At 36.8% G+C, this 19,897-nt stretch overlaps 2 protein-coding genes across 2 annotated transcripts; one reads left to right on the plus strand and one right to left on the minus strand.

The window, feature by feature from the left end:
• Positions 1-1,074: 1,074 nt before the first annotated feature.
• Positions 1,075-1,746, minus strand: LOC131148310 (uncharacterized). The gene has a single exon (XM_058098026.1). The coding sequence runs from the start codon at positions 1,744-1,746 to the stop codon at positions 1,075-1,077; it is 672 nt and encodes a 223-aa protein (XP_057954009.1).
• Positions 1,747-7,903: 6,157 nt separating this feature from the next.
• Positions 7,904-19,331, plus strand: LOC131149442 (fatty acid hydroperoxide lyase, chloroplastic). The gene is made up of 2 exons (XM_058099885.1): positions 7,904-8,695; positions 18,071-19,331. Exons 1-2 carry the CDS (start codon positions 8,243-8,245, stop codon positions 19,106-19,108), a joined length of 1,491 nt encoding a protein of 496 aa, XP_057955868.1. The 5' UTR covers positions 7,904-8,242; the 3' UTR covers positions 19,109-19,331.
• Positions 19,332-19,897: the final 566 nt, after the last annotated feature.

Here is a 19,897-nt window from a genome sequence, read left to right on the forward strand (position 1 = left end):
ACGAGAATTCCACTTCACTAGACTTGTAGAGAATTATCCCTAAATTCTCGTGGTGGTGTCCGATCACCGATTGAACTTATAATTTGTAAGAAATTGAGAAAAAAAATCAGAAATTAGCTTACCCCAAGAGATACGTCTACGCCGCTCCTACCACCAATCCGCTCCGGTAGAAATGACGGAAGCGAAGAATGGAGTCCAGGGGTATCTTTTCTGATTAGACGAGAATCTGTCACGGAACTGAGGAGAGAGGGAGAGAGAATGAGAGGAGAGAGAGAGACTTCGCAGGAGACTTGCGCAGAAGCAAAATAGAAAAGAAAAGGGGGGGGGGAAATTAGTCTTCCTGAAGGATCTAGAAGTTAACATTTATATATAATAATAATAATAATAATAATACTAATAATAATAATAATAATAATAATAATAATAATAATTAATTAATATTAATAATAATATATTTTATTAATAAAAATAAAAATAAATTTTAATTATTTTCTTTTTCTTTTTCCTTTAAATTTAATTAATTAATTAATTTAATTTTTTAAAATTTAAATTTTTTGTTTTTTTGAATTTACCCCGCTAATCTTGTATAGTCATTTTTAGGGTTATTACAACTCCCTTTTCTCCGTTAAGAGCACCTACTTGGCATACCTCTTTCAGGCGCCTCTATTGTCTCCGCCATTGGTGGATCCGCCAAAGATCACAACAATTTCTCCAACGATATGCTCCTCTTTCTCATCTCCGTTTGGCCTTTTCTACTCATGAGCTTTCCCTCAATGATCCCCTTTCTTTACGAACCTCGACAGATGACTTTTTTATTTTTATTTTTATCAAGGTCTTAATTTCAATTTTCAGTTGAACACACTCCTTGGTATCATAGCCATGATCCCTATGGAAATGACAGAACTTTGACATATTCTGTTTATATGAAGGTGTTCACATAAGTTTAGGCCAAGAAACATACTCCTTTCTTATGTGCATAAACACACCGGTTCATAGTGCGTTTAAGGGAGTATAGATTTGAAACTTACTGGTGTGCCCCCTTGCCCTAGAGCTGAGCTGCAGCGTGCTGTTCTCCTATCTCTTCCCAGCTCTGGAAGATTCATCGACCTCTCTATTACCCTTCCTTTTCAACTCGATATGATTTTCTCTTATATCCATCATCTCCTCTAGGCTGACATACTTCTGTGCTCTGGTCATCAGTTCTCCCATATCAATTGGCGGCTTCTTCCCCAATGAGTATAGGAAATTCCTTGGCTGAAGGGTTGTGGTCAGGGTTGCCAATTCCACTCCAATGTCTAGGTTGCGGATCTTCATGGATGTAGTGACGAAGCGGTGCATGAATTTTTTCAACGTCTCCCATTCTCGTTGAACCAAGTTCATCAGATGAGCCGAAGTTTTGACAATTCTTCGACTGCTGATGAAATGGCTAGTAAGCTGCTGCTCAATCTCAAAGAAGGAGTCAATCGATCCAGGTCGTAGGGTTCGGTACCAATCCCTGACACTACCTTTAAGGGTGACTGCAAATGTTCGGCACATAATAGTATCAGGTGCACCCTGCAATTGCATCAACACCTTGAAGGTGTCTAGATGATCGATCGGGTCAGCCAAACCCTCATACCTTTCAAAAGTAGGCATCTTGAACTTGCTGGGCAGCGGGACTTCCATCACTTCTTTGGTGAACGGTGGCTCCAAGGATTTTAAAGAGGTTTCCTTGTAAGAGGGGTTGGTTCGACTCTCTTTCATCATTTTCTCGATTTGGTCTACTTTTTTTATCCTCTCTTTTAACTCATTTGATCTTTACTCTTTGACTCCTACGTTGTTCGCGTCTTCCACCCTCTTAGCGAGGTTAGTTTTTCCCTCACTCTCATTTGGGTTCTTTGCTTTCTTAGGTGAGTCGGGGCTAACCTGTTGTTGGCGGGGGACATGTTCTTCCTTACCCTTTTGTTGTAGGAGTACGTTGAACATATCCTCCATCTTCTTCTTGGAGGCTTCCATTTTTCTTTGGAATGCGAGAAATTCCTCCCTGGTGACCCTCGAACGATCTCCAGGCATGGAGTGAACGGACTGGGGTGATTCTTTACCAGCGTCAGGACCGGAGCTTGAGCCGTGGGTTGTTGTCATTATTCGAGAATCAGAGGTTAGAAGCAAGATGTGCACCTCTCAAAAGTGGTTCCCATAGATGGCACCAATTGTTGCGGGATAAAAATGGTAATGATCTGCAACGTTGCTCTCCTGTTGACTTTATAGGTCACGCCTGGTTTTGATAATGACAAATACTCTTGTATTTAATAAATATCTAGTTCATGTGCAGGTTTATATTAATAGACACATTGATGGCACATGAAAGCTTAAAGTTTGAAGACAAACTTATGTTCTCAATTGTAATATTCTATAGTGAAATTTATCTGTAATAGTAATTAAGATATTTGGTTTGTAATAAGCATACACAACATATGCATGGTTTATTTTGTAAGCTCAAACCAAATATGAACCAAAAATGACTGTAGAAATACCTTAGGGTTCGGTCGACCGACATCAGACTTTTTTGGTGTCTTAATTTTGGACATAAATGACCCTAGGACACATACATTTGCACATATGTTTGTTAGACACTTGAATAGGGTTTGTATGTTTCGAAACGAGACCGAAATGTACACTTGGTGCACTTTCAGTCGACCGGCCAACATAGTTCATTTTGGCGAATAGTTGATCAAGGTCCTGATCGATCGAACCTATGCAATTCAAAACCCCCGGTCGACCGAAACCCTCTCTAGTCAACATTTTGACCATCTAGTTGACCGAACCACTTTTGTACTCCAACTACCTGGTCAATCGAGGGTCCTCGGGAAAATTCCCAACGGTCTGGTCGACCGAACCAGCCGGGTTAAAATGACCCAGTCGATCGAACCTCGCAGATTTGAAAAATCGCCTTCTCTTGGTCGACCGAGCCTTTAGTTCAAAATCCCCCTGGTCGACCAAACCATATGAAACCTGGTTGACTCATATGAGACCTGGTTGACCGAAACATTTCTGGTTGACTAGACTTCTCGGGTTGCCCTGCTTTTTACCGCGGTTAAACATTTTTTAAACAGGATTAAAATGTTTTAAACATCATTAATCTTTTCTAACAATCCCTAATAGGTCCCCAATGGTCAAAAATTCTAGTATGTCTATATATACCCTCTCATTTGGGAAAATTAAGAGTACACTAGAAAATCAAATTCTCTCTCAAGCAAAATATTTCTCATTGCTCATACTCTTCCAAATACACTCTAACTTACATTCAAAACTCATTAAATCATCTGTAAGTGTTCTTGAGTGTTTAGATAGGAAGGTTTGCTCTCTCTTTGTTGTGAGATTGATCCATTTTTATTGAGAGCCAAACCAAAAGGATTCTTAGGGGACTTTGCTAATAAGTTCATCCTAAGATGACTTTACTAGATCTTCTGAGATTGCATATTCATTGCAACATCTTGAGAAGCTCGTATTTGCTTTTGGTTGCGAAATATTTTCAAAATCATTTACAAATATCTATTGCTCTTCATTTTGAAAACCATTTGAGGAGATATTTGTTTTTGAGGTGAAACATCTTTGTTGCAATATTTATTCACTCATATATTTTTGCTGAAACAAAGATCATATATATTTTGTAAGTCCAAGCATATACATATTTATGTGATTGAGATATTCTACTGATCGATACTCTTGAGACTTTCTTGATATTCTGTGTGAGCACGTTTGATTGAATATCTTGAAATACACAGATTGCTTGTTGACACTCTCACGTACGCGTTACACTTATAGAAAATACCTTTGAGAGTTGAACTATTTAGACCACACAGAGCTTACATTTTAAATCATCCGTGATGTTTGTGATTGTGCGCATTTGGGGTACAAATCTGCTTTACGTGAAAGCACTTTTATATTGTACCATTTGATTGTATATCTGAGTGATTCCAGGCGTGGCCTGAGGGGGCGGTAATCCAGCCCGGTAAGGATTGGTGTAAAGGTTGAGGTCAGCTCTGTGCTAATTGACCTGGTTTGTATAGGTGCCACTCCACTTATTTAAGTGAGCAAGTTATTGTGATAATCCTTGTACTGGTTAGCCAAGACGGGGACGTAGGCAGTTGGCCAAACCTCGATAACATATCTGTGTATCACACTCTCTTTATTGCTTTCTGGTGCTTGTGTGAGTAATTAAACTGTTTTACTTAATTTCTGATATATTTATATTACTTGCACTAGATTGACTATAGACTTGTGAACATACTGCTGTTAGGAGGAATACTTAGGAGATAAATTTTAAAAATACCAATTTACCCCCCATTTTGGGATCACGGTAAAGCTAACATCTCCGACTTTCGATAATCTGAAAAGAATGAAAACAAAACAGGCTTGAAGAACCCGGGATGTACTCTGGGGGATCACTCTGATGTTTAAGTAAGGGAACGCTTTGAAGATGTTAAATGCAACAGTAAGATTGAGTTAAGAGTGAGTTACCTTGACCTCTTGCCCGAATCCCTATTTGTAGTAGCATAAGTTAACTCGAGGGTATATGACTATTTATTGGCAAGTTATGGCGTGGGCGTGATGTAAAGACCCGAAAATTTAAAAGGATTAAAATAATTTAAAAAAAAAAGATAAATAAAATAATATATAAATAAATAAAAGGAATGGCGTGGGAAAAAGAAAAAAAATTAAATTAAAAAAAATAAAAAAATAAAAAATTAAAGAAATTAAATTAAATTAAGATAAATTAAATAATTAAATAAATAGTTGTTAAATTAAATATTATTATATTGGATTTAAAAATAATAATAATTAAAATAAGATATATATATATATAAAGTATCTGACAGAAGAAAAGTAAAAGAAGAAGAAAGAAGAAGAAAGAAGAAGGAAGAAGAAGGCAGGAGATGCACCCTCCTCGGAAAAATATTCTGAGGCCAGCCACTCCGTCTCCTTCTCTCTCCTTTTCTCTCAATTACTCGGCGAGTTTGTGACGGATCGGGAAACGGAAGGTGCCATTGGAATCCTGGTTTCGTTGCCGTCATTTCTATTGGAGTAGATTTTTCATGGGAAATGTTTAGACACTGCTCCTAGGGAAAGGTAATTTTTCTCAATTTTCTCAATTTCGCCGTTAATATATGGTTAAATCGACGATCGGACACCACCACGGGGTCCTAGTTGTCGTTATCGTCATTTTGACGTAGGTAATTTTTCAATTGGGGTTTTCTAGGTCCTACTCCAAAGCGAGAGTGGGATTTGAGAATTTGGTTAAATTTAAAGAGATAATTATTTATTAAGTATTTAAAGGCCTAGGAAGTATTAAATTAATATTTTATTTAGGAATAATTTATTGGAACTAGATATTTAATTTTAGGGTCCGGTTGAGCGCCGCAGGTATTTTTCGGAGTCCCTATTGGCGTAGTTCAAGAAACCAGGTAAGGGAAAAAATATATATTAAATCAGAATTTTTATGAATTTAATGAAAAAATAAATTGTGTTATATGTACGTGTATATGTTTTGGTATGGGTAAAATGCCAACTATTTAAATTATATTTTTTCGAGTTTAGGGTTGTTTATTAGATATGTATATGCGAAAATGAACTGATGAAAGTGGAAAAATATTTTCAGAATATTTATGTAAGGCATGAAAGGTATCTTTAGTATATAAACATTAAATGTTGGTTAGTTTATTTTACAGGCAATATATGAATTTTACTGTTAAATTGTGTAGCATGAGAATCTATGCAAATATATGTTAAATGTATGATATGCAGGCTAAGTAAGTAAAACAGTGAGAATAAAATATGATATGGACAATGTGGCCTGTGTATGTTAAATGCAACCATGTAAATGTAAGACAGCTGAAAGACAGTCATGTTAACAGATCTAGCACACTTCTGTGTAGACTAACTGATGACAGTTAAAAGGAATTGTGTAGCAGATCTAGCATGTTTCTATGTAAACTAACTTATGATGGCTAAAGACCAGCTGTAGTACGAAGTAATGAAATGAAATGTTATGCAATGAAATGACGATGAAATGACAATGAAATGAAATGATAAAGATAAATAGTATAAATAGGGAAGAGTCATTTAAAGTGAAATGAAATGCAAAGTTAAGTTATGAATAGGAATGAATGTGCATGAGTGTATAATGACAGAAAAGAATGATATATTATGATATTAGAAGTATGTATGTATGTAGAACATGTTACGATTGGGTGAGGCATACTTTTCGCCTGAGGGCTTGCTGAATAAAGCGAGTGCACTAGTAGCTACAAATGTGGTAGTAGCTGCATAACGTACTAGGGCAGAGGGAACCTACTTGTATGGGCGGGTAGATTTCCCTATCCTTAGGGCCTTTGCCGGTAAACTTTTGTATGAACTGTGTGAGTACGAGATCAATTTATCACTTGAGGGTAGGGGTGAGCATAATTCGGGGAAACCCGAATTAACCGAATTAACCGACCAATTTCAGTCGGTTCGGTTCGGTCAAGAAATAGGGTCGGTTCGGTTCGGTTACAATTTTACTAATTTTTGGTTAATCGGTTATCGGTTCGGTTAATATGAATTATCAATTCGGTTAACCGAATTAATCGAATTGATAATTAATGATTCTAGTGATTCTACTCTTATAGTTTAATACCAAAATATCTTTTTTATTAATAAAATTAATATATGAGATGCTTAATTAAGCTCGAATTAGTAAAAAAGTTATAATTATATTATGTTTTTAATAATTAATTTCAAATTATTTTGGTTAAATTCGGTTAACCGAATTACCCGAAAAGGTAATTCGGTCGGGTTTGGTTCGGTGAGCTTCCTTTGTTCGGTCGGTTCGGTTATCAGAAATCATTAACAGAAAATTTCGGTTAATTTGGTTAATTAACCGAATTTGGCCGAACCAACCGTTTGCTCACCCCTACTTGAGGGCTTACTGAGTAAGGTGAGTGCCCTGATATGCTTTAGTTGTGACCTTTGGGTTGCCAAATGTATCAGAGTAGAGTGGTGCTACTTGTATGGGCGGGTAATCACCTCTATCCTCGGATAATCTCGTGGGTTAAACATTTGCATGTGTTTGATTAGAAACAGGGAATGGTTTCAGAAAATTATGTTGATAATTTGTAAATATTATAAAATGATATGTATAATCTTATGATTGCCACACACTGAGTTTAATATATTGTTTCTTCCCTTACTGAGATGTGTCTCACCCGAATATGAATATATTTTTTTTCAGGATTTCCTCGAGATCGAGCTTTGAAAGCTCGAGGTTTTTATAGCGTTATTGGGGAATATAAAAAGTAAAAGGTATATTTCTATGTTAAATTTGAGATGTACAAAATTTATATTTTACGTTCTTATATTTTAAGTCTATGGAGAAAAGAAAGTTTGTGAACATACTGAATTATTTTGGGAGTTATGTAGATTTATGAAAATGCAGGTGTTGAATGATTTAATATGGATTATAGTTAGAATTAGTAAACTCTGGTATTATGTTATATGGAGATTATGATCATATTTTCCGCTGCGTATGTTATGGAATATGATTTATGAGGATATGATCAGGTATAACGCACCAGACTCGGGTTTAAGGGTTCGGGGCGTTACACATGAATTGTTCTAACTTGCATGGGGTTGATCCCTTCATAGTAGCTATCCTTGAGTGATGATGACCTTAATTGTTGCTGCGCCATAATGTTCTTTTATAGCAGATGGACTGTTTTGACCCTGATAAATATTTAGGGTTTATCAAAGATATTTGTAAATGATGTGTAAATCTTTAATTTTTTAGAATTAAGACATCACTACCTCTTTAAAATAAAATTATAATAATTTTCTTATGAAATATATATATAAGTATCAAAAACTAAAGAAGCAAACCTGGTAATGAAAATATCATCTATATACGAACATGTGGAATGCCAGCTTACCCCTATCAACAATTATAGGCCCACTCTCGCTCCCACTCTGCGGATATGAACGGTCGCTGCCTGGGTGTACGTGGTACCATGCCCCCTTTTGTCATTTCCTGCTCCCTCTGCTCTCTTCCTTTTCATTTCACACCAAGGAAGAGACATACGCAGAAAGAGAGAGATAGAGAGAGTACCCTCGTCTCAGTTCTCACCGTAGCACAAGCGTTTAAAGCGTGCGAGAGAGAGTATCCCTCACGCCACAAATTAGTAGAGGCATTATAAGAGAGAGAAAGAGAGAACGAGAAATTGGCACCAATATGATGAAATTGATCATGAGCGCATCGCCGGGAATGCCGTCGTCCTTCTCGCCCCCACCGACGTCGCAGCCGGCACCGCCGACGACGGCCGCCCCGTCGGTTCTGCCTGTGCGCACGATCCCGGGGGGGTACGGGTGGCCGCTGCTGGGGCCGATATCGGACCGGCTGGATTACTTCTGGTTCCAGGGACCGGAGACGTTCTTCCGGAAGCGAGCGGAGAAGAACAAGAGCACGGTGTTCCGTACCAACGTCCCTCCCTCCTTCCCCCTCTTCCTCCGCGTCAACCCCAACGTCGTCGCCCTCCTCGACTGCAAGTCCTTCGCCCACCTCTTCGACTCCGATCTGGTGGACAAGTCAAACGTCCTCGTCGGCGATTTCATGCCCAGCACCAGATTCACCGGCGATCTCCGAGTCTGCGCCTACCTCGACACTTCCGACCCCCAACACACCAAGGTATGCTTTCTGACCCGCCTGCCCTTGCCTTGATTCGCTGTCGCCTTGGTTTTGGTTCTACTGTTTTGCCCGGGCATGCTCAGGCTCAGTGACTGTTGAGGATTAATTAACGACATTTGGTAGGATCTTTATATTTATAATAACAGGAAAAATGCTTTAATTAGACTATAGCTACAACTTTGCATAAGGATAATTAGCGAACTCAGATGCACATGTGATGGGATAAGGTTCCATTTCATTATGTTAAATGCATTAGTAACATGACACGTGTCCTTATGTTAAATTTATAGATATTTTCAAGTGACGTTATCTTTTCTAATTTATTTGAGAATCCTAAAAACAAAACAAAAGAGGTAAAACACACAATTTGTGTTTTTATAAATATGTATTATGTTGGCACAATCAATTGGGATAGCGCATTAATTAATAGAATTTTTGCTATGAGGTCCAAGATTATGCTAAGTAATGAATATATTTCTTATCTTCCCCATTGTTTGAAATTTTTTTTTTTTACTTTCTAGGGATGAGATACATCTCTTATTTTCTCCATTATTTTATTTTTATCTTTTTTATAAGGAAAAAGTTAAAAACGCTGGAATCGACTTCGTTGACTTGGAAGGATGATCACGTAGAATGTGCCAAATAAATGAAAGTTATTTGTCGAATTATCGTCATATAAAATTGTCACATTGATAAATTGGTCTATATCTGAATTCGTCATCAAATAATTTTAAAAATTGCTAGTGAGACGCAAATATCATGTTTCCATCACTAGCGACAATGCCGACGAGTATAAATTTTACAATAACTAGTGAGGATTAAATATCAATCCGATACATCCCAAACCAATCATCAATTGAAGCACTCTGTGCTTAACGTTCTTATTAAGAACCAATGAACAAAATGATAAAAGATCAATCAACTCTTAAACTTGGATTTAGGAGACAGGCCTCAAACCCCTATTATTTACTTTCTTATTCTCATATACCAACTTTGACATTAGAGGACAATTGTTGGAACTCCCTTAATTACTTCTAAGGACTTGCATCGAGTTCATTGGGCTATCTAAACTATAAACAAATTCATGTACCAACAAGTGGCATCATTTGTGAGAAATTTGAACAAAATCATATACGCACAATGATTGGATTCACTAGTTATTGTCGGCATGAAACCAAGGTTATGTGATTTGAGTATGCTCTTAGATTTCGTTTTAAAGTCTCATATAAAGAAACCACAATATGAAGCCATAGCTAATTGCTAGCCTGAACCTAGCTCAAGTTATCAGGATAGGTTACCTAAAAGCATATAGTGGCTTGTTGTTTGTTGTCTACCAAGTACTAGGAACTTATAAGGCTTAGAAATTCACTATGTTGAAATATCTAAGGTAGAGGAAATGAGCTATATTATGCAATGCTTTGAGATTTCTTAGTTCTCTAGGCAAATGTGGCAAAGTTGGAGGTCATATCAATGCTCATCATGTCAACATTTTTGTTCTATAAAAGAATGGTTTGGGTAAGGAAAATGTTGAATGACGCAGGCCTGTGATGAGTCGAGCCCACATGATAGGTGAGCAATGGGTGCAGCAGTGTGGGCGCATAGCATTACTCTTTTGTGGGCAAAGGCCACATTGAGAATGAGAAGTGGACAACACAGCTAGATTTAATTCTATTTTTTATTCTTTTTAATTAATTAAATATTAAAAGAGAGAGAAAAAAAAAAAAAAAAACATTTCACTACATAGTGCAACTGTGACTGATTGTGACAGTGTACATGCGCCTTGACTTTTATTCTTTCTTTTCAAACTTTAACATCATATAATAAAAACTATCTAGTCTTTCTTGTCGCTACTTTCCCTTCTTCTATTGTTACTAATATTATTTCCTTACCTGCGTAAATACTGTTTAAAAAAATTTTATTTTTATTTTTAGAAAATAAAATTTTTTTTATTCCTCATTTGTTATAATTGTTATTTGCTTTCTTACTTTTTTTTTTTTTTTGTGACGAAATAGAAAAAAGTAAATTTTTTTATTTTGTGCTTTAACTTTTTTCAAGTTTCAAACCGATCTAATTAAATTATAAATTTAATGATACCATTAAAAGAAAGTAGTTGGTCTCTTTTCTCATTTCTCTAACTTTCAATATAGCACTTGAAATCTTTAATTGATGGGACATTTCCTAAAAAATAATTTAACTTTATTGGCCGTAAATCATGCTATAAAGAATTATAAGCTTTTGAATGAACCTTTTTTTTTCTTTTCTAAATTATTATATTCATATAGGTTCTTACATATTCTTATCTTATTTTATTTTATTTATAAGAATAGGCCAACATTACATTTTTATATAATATAATATGTTGGAATTTATTTTAAAATATTGAATTCAACTTGTGTCTCATTTACTCATATTTCAAAGCTTTGAATCTGAATTCCTTCTATTTAAACTTTTTTAAATATAAAATTATAATAAATTTTATGTAAATTATAATCAAAAGTGTGAAATCTTTGCTTCTAATATAATTTGTACTCAAAAATTCGAGTTTAAGATCTCCAACTTGAATGTATATTGATTTAAATAACTATGTTGCTGCCAAGTATCGTACGACTATTGTTAAATCGTCCTTCAAGTGCAACCACCTGAAAGGAATTAAAAAAAATAGTTTAGAGGACTCGGGGTGTACTCTCTGCTGCTTAAGTTAGAGAATGAGAGGTTCATATTGTAACAATAAATGAAGAGCGAGTGAGAATCAAATACGTAACTCCTCCTGAGATCTTCTTTTTATAGTGGTAAGGCGTAAACTCTCATTTAACTTGACATTTATGAGTATGACATTATGCTTAGAGGGGTTATGGGTGACTCGTCATTATGCTTTAAGAAATTATGGGTGACTTACAATTATATTTAAGGATGTTATGGGTTACTAAAAACGGTTATGTAGGACATCAATAGTAACTCTTATAATCATGAGAGTTATAAATAATCATAAAGACGATTATACGAAATTTAGGCTACAAAAATGGAGTGGAGGCGGCCCAATACTAATCCGTCCATCCGTCAATGGACACTAGGCATTGACAATGGGCCTTACCTTATCTCCTTGAGTAAATGAAAATGAAAGAAAGAGGAAGGCCAGATAGGGACGTTGGTAATTAACTAGTTGGTCCCCACCACGTGAATCATGTGATAATTGGCATATGGCATACGTAGATTGGGGATCTTAAATTAGGTTTTGTCTCACATGATTTGATTGTGGGCCTTCCACATTAAATGTGACCTCTCCCCCTCCAACACCCTGTTTGGTTGGTTTATATATCTCTTTTTTAAAAAAAAAAACCCAATATATTTTTAGGTGAACGATATGCTCCTCAACAAACAAACATGAATTATTTTGTAATTCTCCATTTGTTAGTTTGTAATTTAAATTCTATATATAAATTTATATGAATTTAATAAAATGTACTATAAAATTATATTAAACTCGGCTCAAATTTGTAACGCCCCAACCTGAGTCTGTCAGGGAGTTCACAGACCAACACGTGTTTTTTTCAGTGTATTTTATCATTTAATTTAAATTCTATATATAAATTTATATGAATTTAAATAAAATGCACTATAAAATTATATTAGACTCGGTTCAAATTTGTAACGCCCCAACCTGAGTCTGTCAGGGAGTCTACAAACCAATACGTATCTTTTTTAGTGTATTTTATCCTTACTCACACACTTCCTAAGAAAACTTCCCAAAAGATTACTCATCTCAATATTTTTTCAAGTCAAGCACGCTTAACCATGAAGTTCTTATGAGAAAACTCCTGAAAAGAAAGGTACACATTGTTGATATGGGTAGTAATATCAAATCATTTTTAAGTCTTTCTTTCACGGGATATCACATTCTCCCCCATCTACAGAACGCAACGTCTTCGTTGCGAACCTACATTTCAAAACTCAGGCGATTTGAATTTCATCACACTTCCGACTGGATAATTGCTCTGATACCATTTTGGGTTCGAGGCGTTACCAAATCTATGCAAGTTTTAATATAAAACTAAAACTTTACACTTTCAAATACACATAAAATTTGAATGAATTCATTATCTGCAACCTCCCTTGAGATTTCAAATATCACACGGACAACATAGGGGTTTGACAAAAATATATGAACTTTAATTTTATTTTGTGAAAATCGTGCATATTATATATGATTGGGTTGCTAATATTGCAATCCTAAAATGCACGGCGTGTTATAGTTGATGAGATGACTATTTGTCGAAGCGATAAGCTTTGAATACGATAGGAGAGAAAAATAGTAATATGTGTGTTTGTGTTAATCTTTTGATAGAGATCCGGGATGTGATATGGTTCCGAAGGATGAACCGGATATGGACAGTTCCAATAAGATTTCATTCTTGAACAAAAATCCATTTTTAGATTTATTTCATCTATTCCATGACTGGAACAGGGGGGGATATTATTTGTGTATGACTTAGGTTGAGTTGTAGGGGCTAGGGGAAAGCTAAGCTTCCATTTTGAATGGGTTATCATGCGAATTAGACACATCAATGTCCAATGAGGATTAATGTGTTAGTGCCGATGAACTGATTATCTCATTTATTATAATGTTTTTGCAAATACTGTTATGTTTTGCTTTATCCATTGTGTTTTTCTCCATTAAACGAATGAAGAAATTCTTGTTGTGTTTGTTGTCAAAATATTTAAATTTTGGTGATAATATGATCTAAGCAAAGGAAAGAAACATCTAGCATTAATTGAGAGCAAAGGTACTATAGACACCCCAATTTTAATCCAACCTTCCCTGAGAAGACCCGATGAAATAAAGGTGACTTTAAGTCCTGAATCAAACCCTTTTTCAAAATTAAGTTTTTGAGTCCCGAGTTTCAAAAATTAAGTCCTTTTGAGTCCTAAGTTTTAAATTCGAGTCCTAGTACCATTTTCTTTTAATTGAGTCCTATATTTTCAAAAAAAAAAATCGAGTCATTTTAAACTAAGGTTCTCTAAAAATTGGTTTCTTTTATTAGGTTTTTAAAAATTAAGTCATCATGATTAAATTCTTCAAATTTTTAGTCAAGTCTTTTAAGTTTCAAAATTTAGTCCTTTTATTTTGAAAAATCGATTTTTCCATTTCGTTAATTTAAGTCTAGGAATTTTCAAATTGAATCATTCAAACTTTTGAATTGAATTTTTGGATTTTAATTTGAGCCTTTCAATTTTTTTGAACTAAAGTCTGATAAATTTTAGATTAGGTCTTGATATTTTAAAAACGAGTTTGTCAGTCCCAAATTCACGTTTTATTACAGGCCAGTTGCTTCTTGATCAAGTTTGGTCAGCTTAGAGGTGGAACTTTAGTCCAAATAAAAAATGCATGAGGTCACATTTTATTCAGAAAAAGAGAAGGGCACGTGCCCATGTTCTGTGAGATACAGAGTGATGTTGCATAGTACAGAAAATAAAAAATATAATACAAAAATATAGAAGATAAAAATACCAAAAATATAGGGAAATAAAAATGTCAAGTACAGGGAAATAAAAATGTTATATTACAAATAAAAGTTGCAGGAGGCATCCAAAGGAAAAATATACAAAAAAAATTAATTACAAAAAATAAAATAAAAATACAAGCCCTTTACTCCTGGATTGCTAGCTGGCATAGCTGGAGGCATTCCAGTTCACCTGCGCTCAAAGAGAGAAATAATACATCAGTTATCAAAGAAAATTCAAAAATAATAATAGTAAACTCACATGTGCGCAATAACAAGGAATGAAAGTTTGTTAGAATATGTCCTACCAAGATCGTAGGAATTCTGTTAGTAGGAGAGCCTTGCTGGAGGGGAATTTTGGTGCTAAACCCAGCACCTAGACTCCCTATAAATAGAGAGTCTCGCATTGTAACATGGACACACACAATTAAAGAATTGTTGAAAAGAGATTCTGCAGAAATTAAGTAAGGAAATCAAGGAGTCACAGGAAGGAAATTCTACAGAATTGAGGGAAAAAAAAAGAAGAGAGAAAGCAATCGCAAAAGAGTATTTTGCATAAATTGAGAAAAAAATGAGACGGAAAACCTTGCAGAAAAATAGAAAGCATCTGAGAGAATTGGGGAATAAGAAAGAAAAGGAGATAGAGAGAACTGAGGGAAGGCTCTGCAGAATTAAGATTGCGGAGAGCAAATAGCATTCGAGAGGCATTCCGTGGTGCTTCCCTACCCAGAACTTGGAGACCAATTCAAAAACATACAAAGGGGAAGATACCTAGACACACTAACAGACACAGAAGGAAGGAGAAGACCGGAGGAGAAAGAGATTAAAGGTAAAACTAGTGGTTTTCCTCCTTGTTTTCTATGATTCATATGCACTACAAATGAGAATTATAGATGCAGGTGTCATTGCTTAAGCCTTAGGTTCACGCCCGAACCTGAACCAGGTCACCCAAGAACTCCTTCTCTAAACCCAAACCCGAACTTAGGTTCAGACCCCTTAGACTCGGAACAAACCCCCTTAACTAGGCCTGAGACCCACCTTTTCTTTTAAATCGAACCCAAAAACTCTATTCTAACTTAAGACCCAAGCCCATTTGAGAAAACCACCAGAGCCCATTTGTTTTTTTAAAAATCCCCAAGCTCATTTGAAAGTTTACCTCCCATTTTGTTTTAAAGTTTACCCCAGCCAAACCCTTTTGAAAAACCACCCGAGCCCATTTGTTTTTTTTTTAAAACCCCAAAGCCCATTTGTTTCTTTTAAACCAAGCCCATTAAAATGTTTTAGCCAAAGCCCATTTTGAAGGGCTAACCCTAAGCCCAATTTGGAAACGCATACTCGGGCGCAATCTTAAAACTAAAACAAACCCACGCCCCCGCATGTGCCAAAGTCCACGCAGTTCACTCAGATTCATCCGAGTCTACACAGATCCTCACGAGTTGACTCGCACGAGTCAACCTTGACGCAACTCACTGGGCGAAGATGAGTTAACTCGTCTTCTAGCCCTAAACCGGAACCCTAACCCAAATCCCCAAAATCAAAACTTAACACCAACACTATTCAAACCACCACAACAATCACGAATCCTCATATCATACACATCACACATCGAAAAACACATAATAAAAATCAAGAAGGGATACTTAGCTCGTGGTATTTGTTGAACCCACCCACGAAACCCGTGCACAACCTTACTCCTAGGAACACCCTCTAGTGTTCAGGCCACAAACATCCTCAATGAAAGTGCATTAAGTCAGGGAAGGGAGTTTAGGTCTTTAGAGCTTTGAGATCAAGAGAAGAAAGGAGAGAAATAAGCTTCGGGTGGAGAGTTGGAGATTTTGAGATAGATCAGAGAGAGATTGGAGATGTTAGAAGGAATTAGGGTTCGACTGTAGGTTGTCGAGAGGAAGAACAGAGAGAGAAGAGATGAACAAGGGATCTAGGGTTTCAGATGGGTAAATCTCAGAGTCTAAGGAGATAGAGATAGAGAAAGGATTAGGTTTTTCAGGGGATTTGGATTGTAGAGAGCTTGAGAGATTGAAAAGGAAGAGGAGATTTCGATTTAGGGAGTTGTAGAAGAGTAAGAGCTAGAGGGGAGGGAGAGAAGGGAGAGAGATAGCCCAAAGAATGAAGAGACAAAAAATGAAACCAAAAAAAAATTTAGTTTTTGTATTTCTGCCCTCGAGACCACCGTTAGGTGACACGTGGCGCCTCCTGCTCCATACGCCCAAGGATTGACGCGGTCGAATCCTAGTCGTTCCTCTTGTGTTTCTTTGAGACGGTGTGGATTAATGTCACGTTGTCAATCTGTGCATCCTTGTTCTCCGCCGTTCAATCTACATCTCCTTGTAGCGGTTTGGATTTGAGCCACGTCACCAATCTGCACCTACCTGGGCTCCTCTACCCAACCACCAACACGTGGCTCACTTGCCCACACGCGCACACAACTCCACATGGCCCTCCCTGAGCGGTTCGATCCCTATTCCTTAGGCGCGGATAGGATTAGACCATGTGCCCAATCTAATTCATTTTCGCATGCCCATTCAGCAGCTGACCCGTGGCCTTGACCCGGCTTTAAATAGGTTGACTGGTCTGGTCCACTGAACCGGTCATGGACCAATTCCCTGTTTTTGTCTTTTTTGTATTTTATTATTTTTACGATTTAAAAATTCACAAAAATTATAAAAAATTCAAAGAAATCATAAAAATTCAAAAAAATAAATCAGGGAAAATTAGGAGAAAATTCTAGAATTATTTTGACTTGACTATTTTCTTTAATTGACTTTTGTTAATTGAAAATTCAGATAATTCACAAAAAAATTTAGAAAAAAATAGGAAAAAATTAGAAAAACATTTTTGAGGTTGGAAAATTGTTTTACAAGCTTTTCATCCCCAAATGAGTTCCTAAACCTCTTAAAATAGTATTTTCATACTTAAAAGAATCTTATAAAATTTCAAAATCTTGGGAGTATATATTTTGTAAAATATTTTCTCAATTTTTCTATCTCAATGATTTTAAGCAAAGGGTATGAGCTCCTTAAGTTCTTGTGCCCTATTTCTAAGGGAATACTTATATAGTATTTATGTTTTTGTGGGGAGTAATTTATAAAGACTGTTAAATTTATCTTCAGACAATTTTCTAATTAATTAGGTACCGTTCGTAGAACGGGTGTGTAGGGGGTACTAATACCTTCCCATTGCGTAACCGAACTCTCGATCTTTGCTTTGGTAATACAGACCGATTTTACTCTTAATTGGATAGTAATCAAGTATTCTAATCATATTTCAAAAGGTTAATAGCAACTCTATTACACCATTTTTTTCTTGAAAATATTTTCAAAATCACCTTTTTTATTTCGCATCAGCCTCGCAAGGACTTGCGACAAGTACAATACATCCAGTTCTCATTAAAAGAGTATAAAGTGTCTTCATTAGACATAGGGTCATTAGACATATGATGCCTTTAACTAATTCTCATAGGATCCAATTCCTAGCGGCTTTTGCTTCAAATGATGCCTTTAACCAAGTCAAACGGATAACCTGAATCTGTATGCGGTTGTTCTCCTCCTTATACAATTGAGTGTCATTCAAATTTTTATGCATATTTGATGTTAATTTTAATGGTTGAGAAAAAAAAAATTGTCATAATATTAAAATAAAGAGGAATACCAGTAACAACAGTTTTTTTTTTTTTTTAAGATTATTTAAAAATTTGGAAACCAAAATTGAAACCCATTTTTCACGGTTAAAAGAGATGTCTCTAAATATTAACTTCATATAATGACTTTTTTAATAGACGAAAACCCCATTTTATAAATTGAAAGCATAACAAATATATACTTGAACTCATGTTTTTATTTAATCGTCATTAATTTTGCAGATAAAAAACTTCGCTCTAGACACCTTGAAACGGAGCTCCACCGTTTGGGTATTGGAGCTGGTGTCCAGCCTGGATCCCATGTGGGATGCCATCGACGCCGCCATCGCCAAGGACGGCACCGCCAGCTACCTGGTCCCTCTGCAGAAGTGCATCTTCCGATTCTTCACCAAGTGCCTCGCCGGCGCCGACCCGGCGACGTCCCCGGAAATCGCCAACTCCGGCTACGCCATGCTCGACAAATGGCTCGCCCTCCAGCTTCTACCCACCGTCAAGATCGGAATCCTACAGCCCCTTGAAGAAATTTTCCTCCACTCCTACGCCTATCCCTTCTTCCTGGTCAGCGGCGACTACAGAAAACTCGTCGAGTTCGTCGAGAAAGAAGGCAAGGAGGCCGTTGAAAGGGGGCAGACCGAGTTCGGACTGAGTCATCAAGAAATAGTTCACAACATCCTCTTCATGCTGGGTTTCAACGCGTTCGGCGGCTTCTCCGTCTTCCTACCCACATTGATAAACGCCCTCGGCAGCGACAAGACCGGGTTGCAGGAGAAATTGAAGAAGGAAGTGAGGGAGAAAACCGGTTCAACCCTGTCGGCTCTGAGTTTTGACTCGGTGAAGGAGATGGAACTGGTCCAGTCCTTCGTGTACGAGACGCTCCGGTGCTACCCACCGGTGCCACTGCAATTCGGGCGGGCCCGGAAGGATTTCGAGCTGAGTTCGCACGATTCGGTGTACAAGATCAAGAAGGGGGAGCTTCTGTGCGGGTACCAGAAGCTGGTGATGAGAGATCCGAAAGTGTTCGAGGACCCGGAAAGTTTCGTTCCGGACCGGTTCACGAAGGAGAAGGGGCGCGAGTTACTGAGTTATCTGTACTGGTCGAACGGGCCGCAAACCGGGTCGCCCAGCGCTTCGAATAAGCAGTGTGCGGGCAAGGAGTATGTGATAATCACTGCTTGCATAATTGTTGCTTACGTGTTGCTCCGATACGACTCCATAACGGCAACCTCGTCATCCATCACAGCCGTTGAAAAGGCCAAGTGAGAAAGTCATCAGATCGTGGGGATTTGAGGATAAGCTGTATCTCTGTCGGTGATGCACCTGATCAGTCACATGAGAGAAATTTTATTGTTAAACAGGTTAGTTTGATTGGTGTAATCAAAGTCGAACTTTATGAATGAATAGAGTTGTTTAATATTTTATTACTTCTTAGAGGGATGTAGTTTTATAATCTTTTATTTATTAAAACCATTCGAACTTACTACAACCTCTTGACAATTTCACTTATGAGTTTGTTCAACATTAAAAAAATTGAGTGAATGATAGTTACTTATATACATGGTTGGACTTAAAATCCAATAGGTTTAACATTTTAGTTCAAGTTGATGTTCACTCGTGTGTATCAATCTCACTCATAGGTTTTTCCGGTGTTAACAAGTGGTATTAGAGTTGATAGTTCATAACTCAAAGCGAATGAGAATATAAAGTCGATGCGTGAAACTAATTCTCCTGACGTGTTAATAGTTAGAGGATCAAGTGTGTAATTGAGACCAAAAGGATCATCCAGACTGTTAGAGCAACTATTGACTTTCATGGGTAGCAGCAGCTATTGCTGAATTCACAGTTGCCCATGCAGCAGCCAGCTTCGAGCCTCCATTGTTGATTTCACACTCATAGCTACCTTTTTTTAAATTATGCAGCCCATCATATTTGAATCTTGTGCCAGCCAATTGCCTATATAAGGCCATGCATGCTCAGTTGTGAGATCCATCCTAAAACCAGAAAAATTGAGTGATTTATATCCAATTTTGTGTATATCATGTGAGGAATATT

The sequence above is a fragment of the Malania oleifera genome, chromosome 2 (assembly GCF_029873635.1).
Source record: "Malania oleifera isolate guangnan ecotype guangnan chromosome 2, ASM2987363v1, whole genome shotgun sequence".
NCBI classification, from domain to species: Eukaryota; Viridiplantae; Streptophyta; class Magnoliopsida; order Santalales; family Ximeniaceae; genus Malania; species Malania oleifera.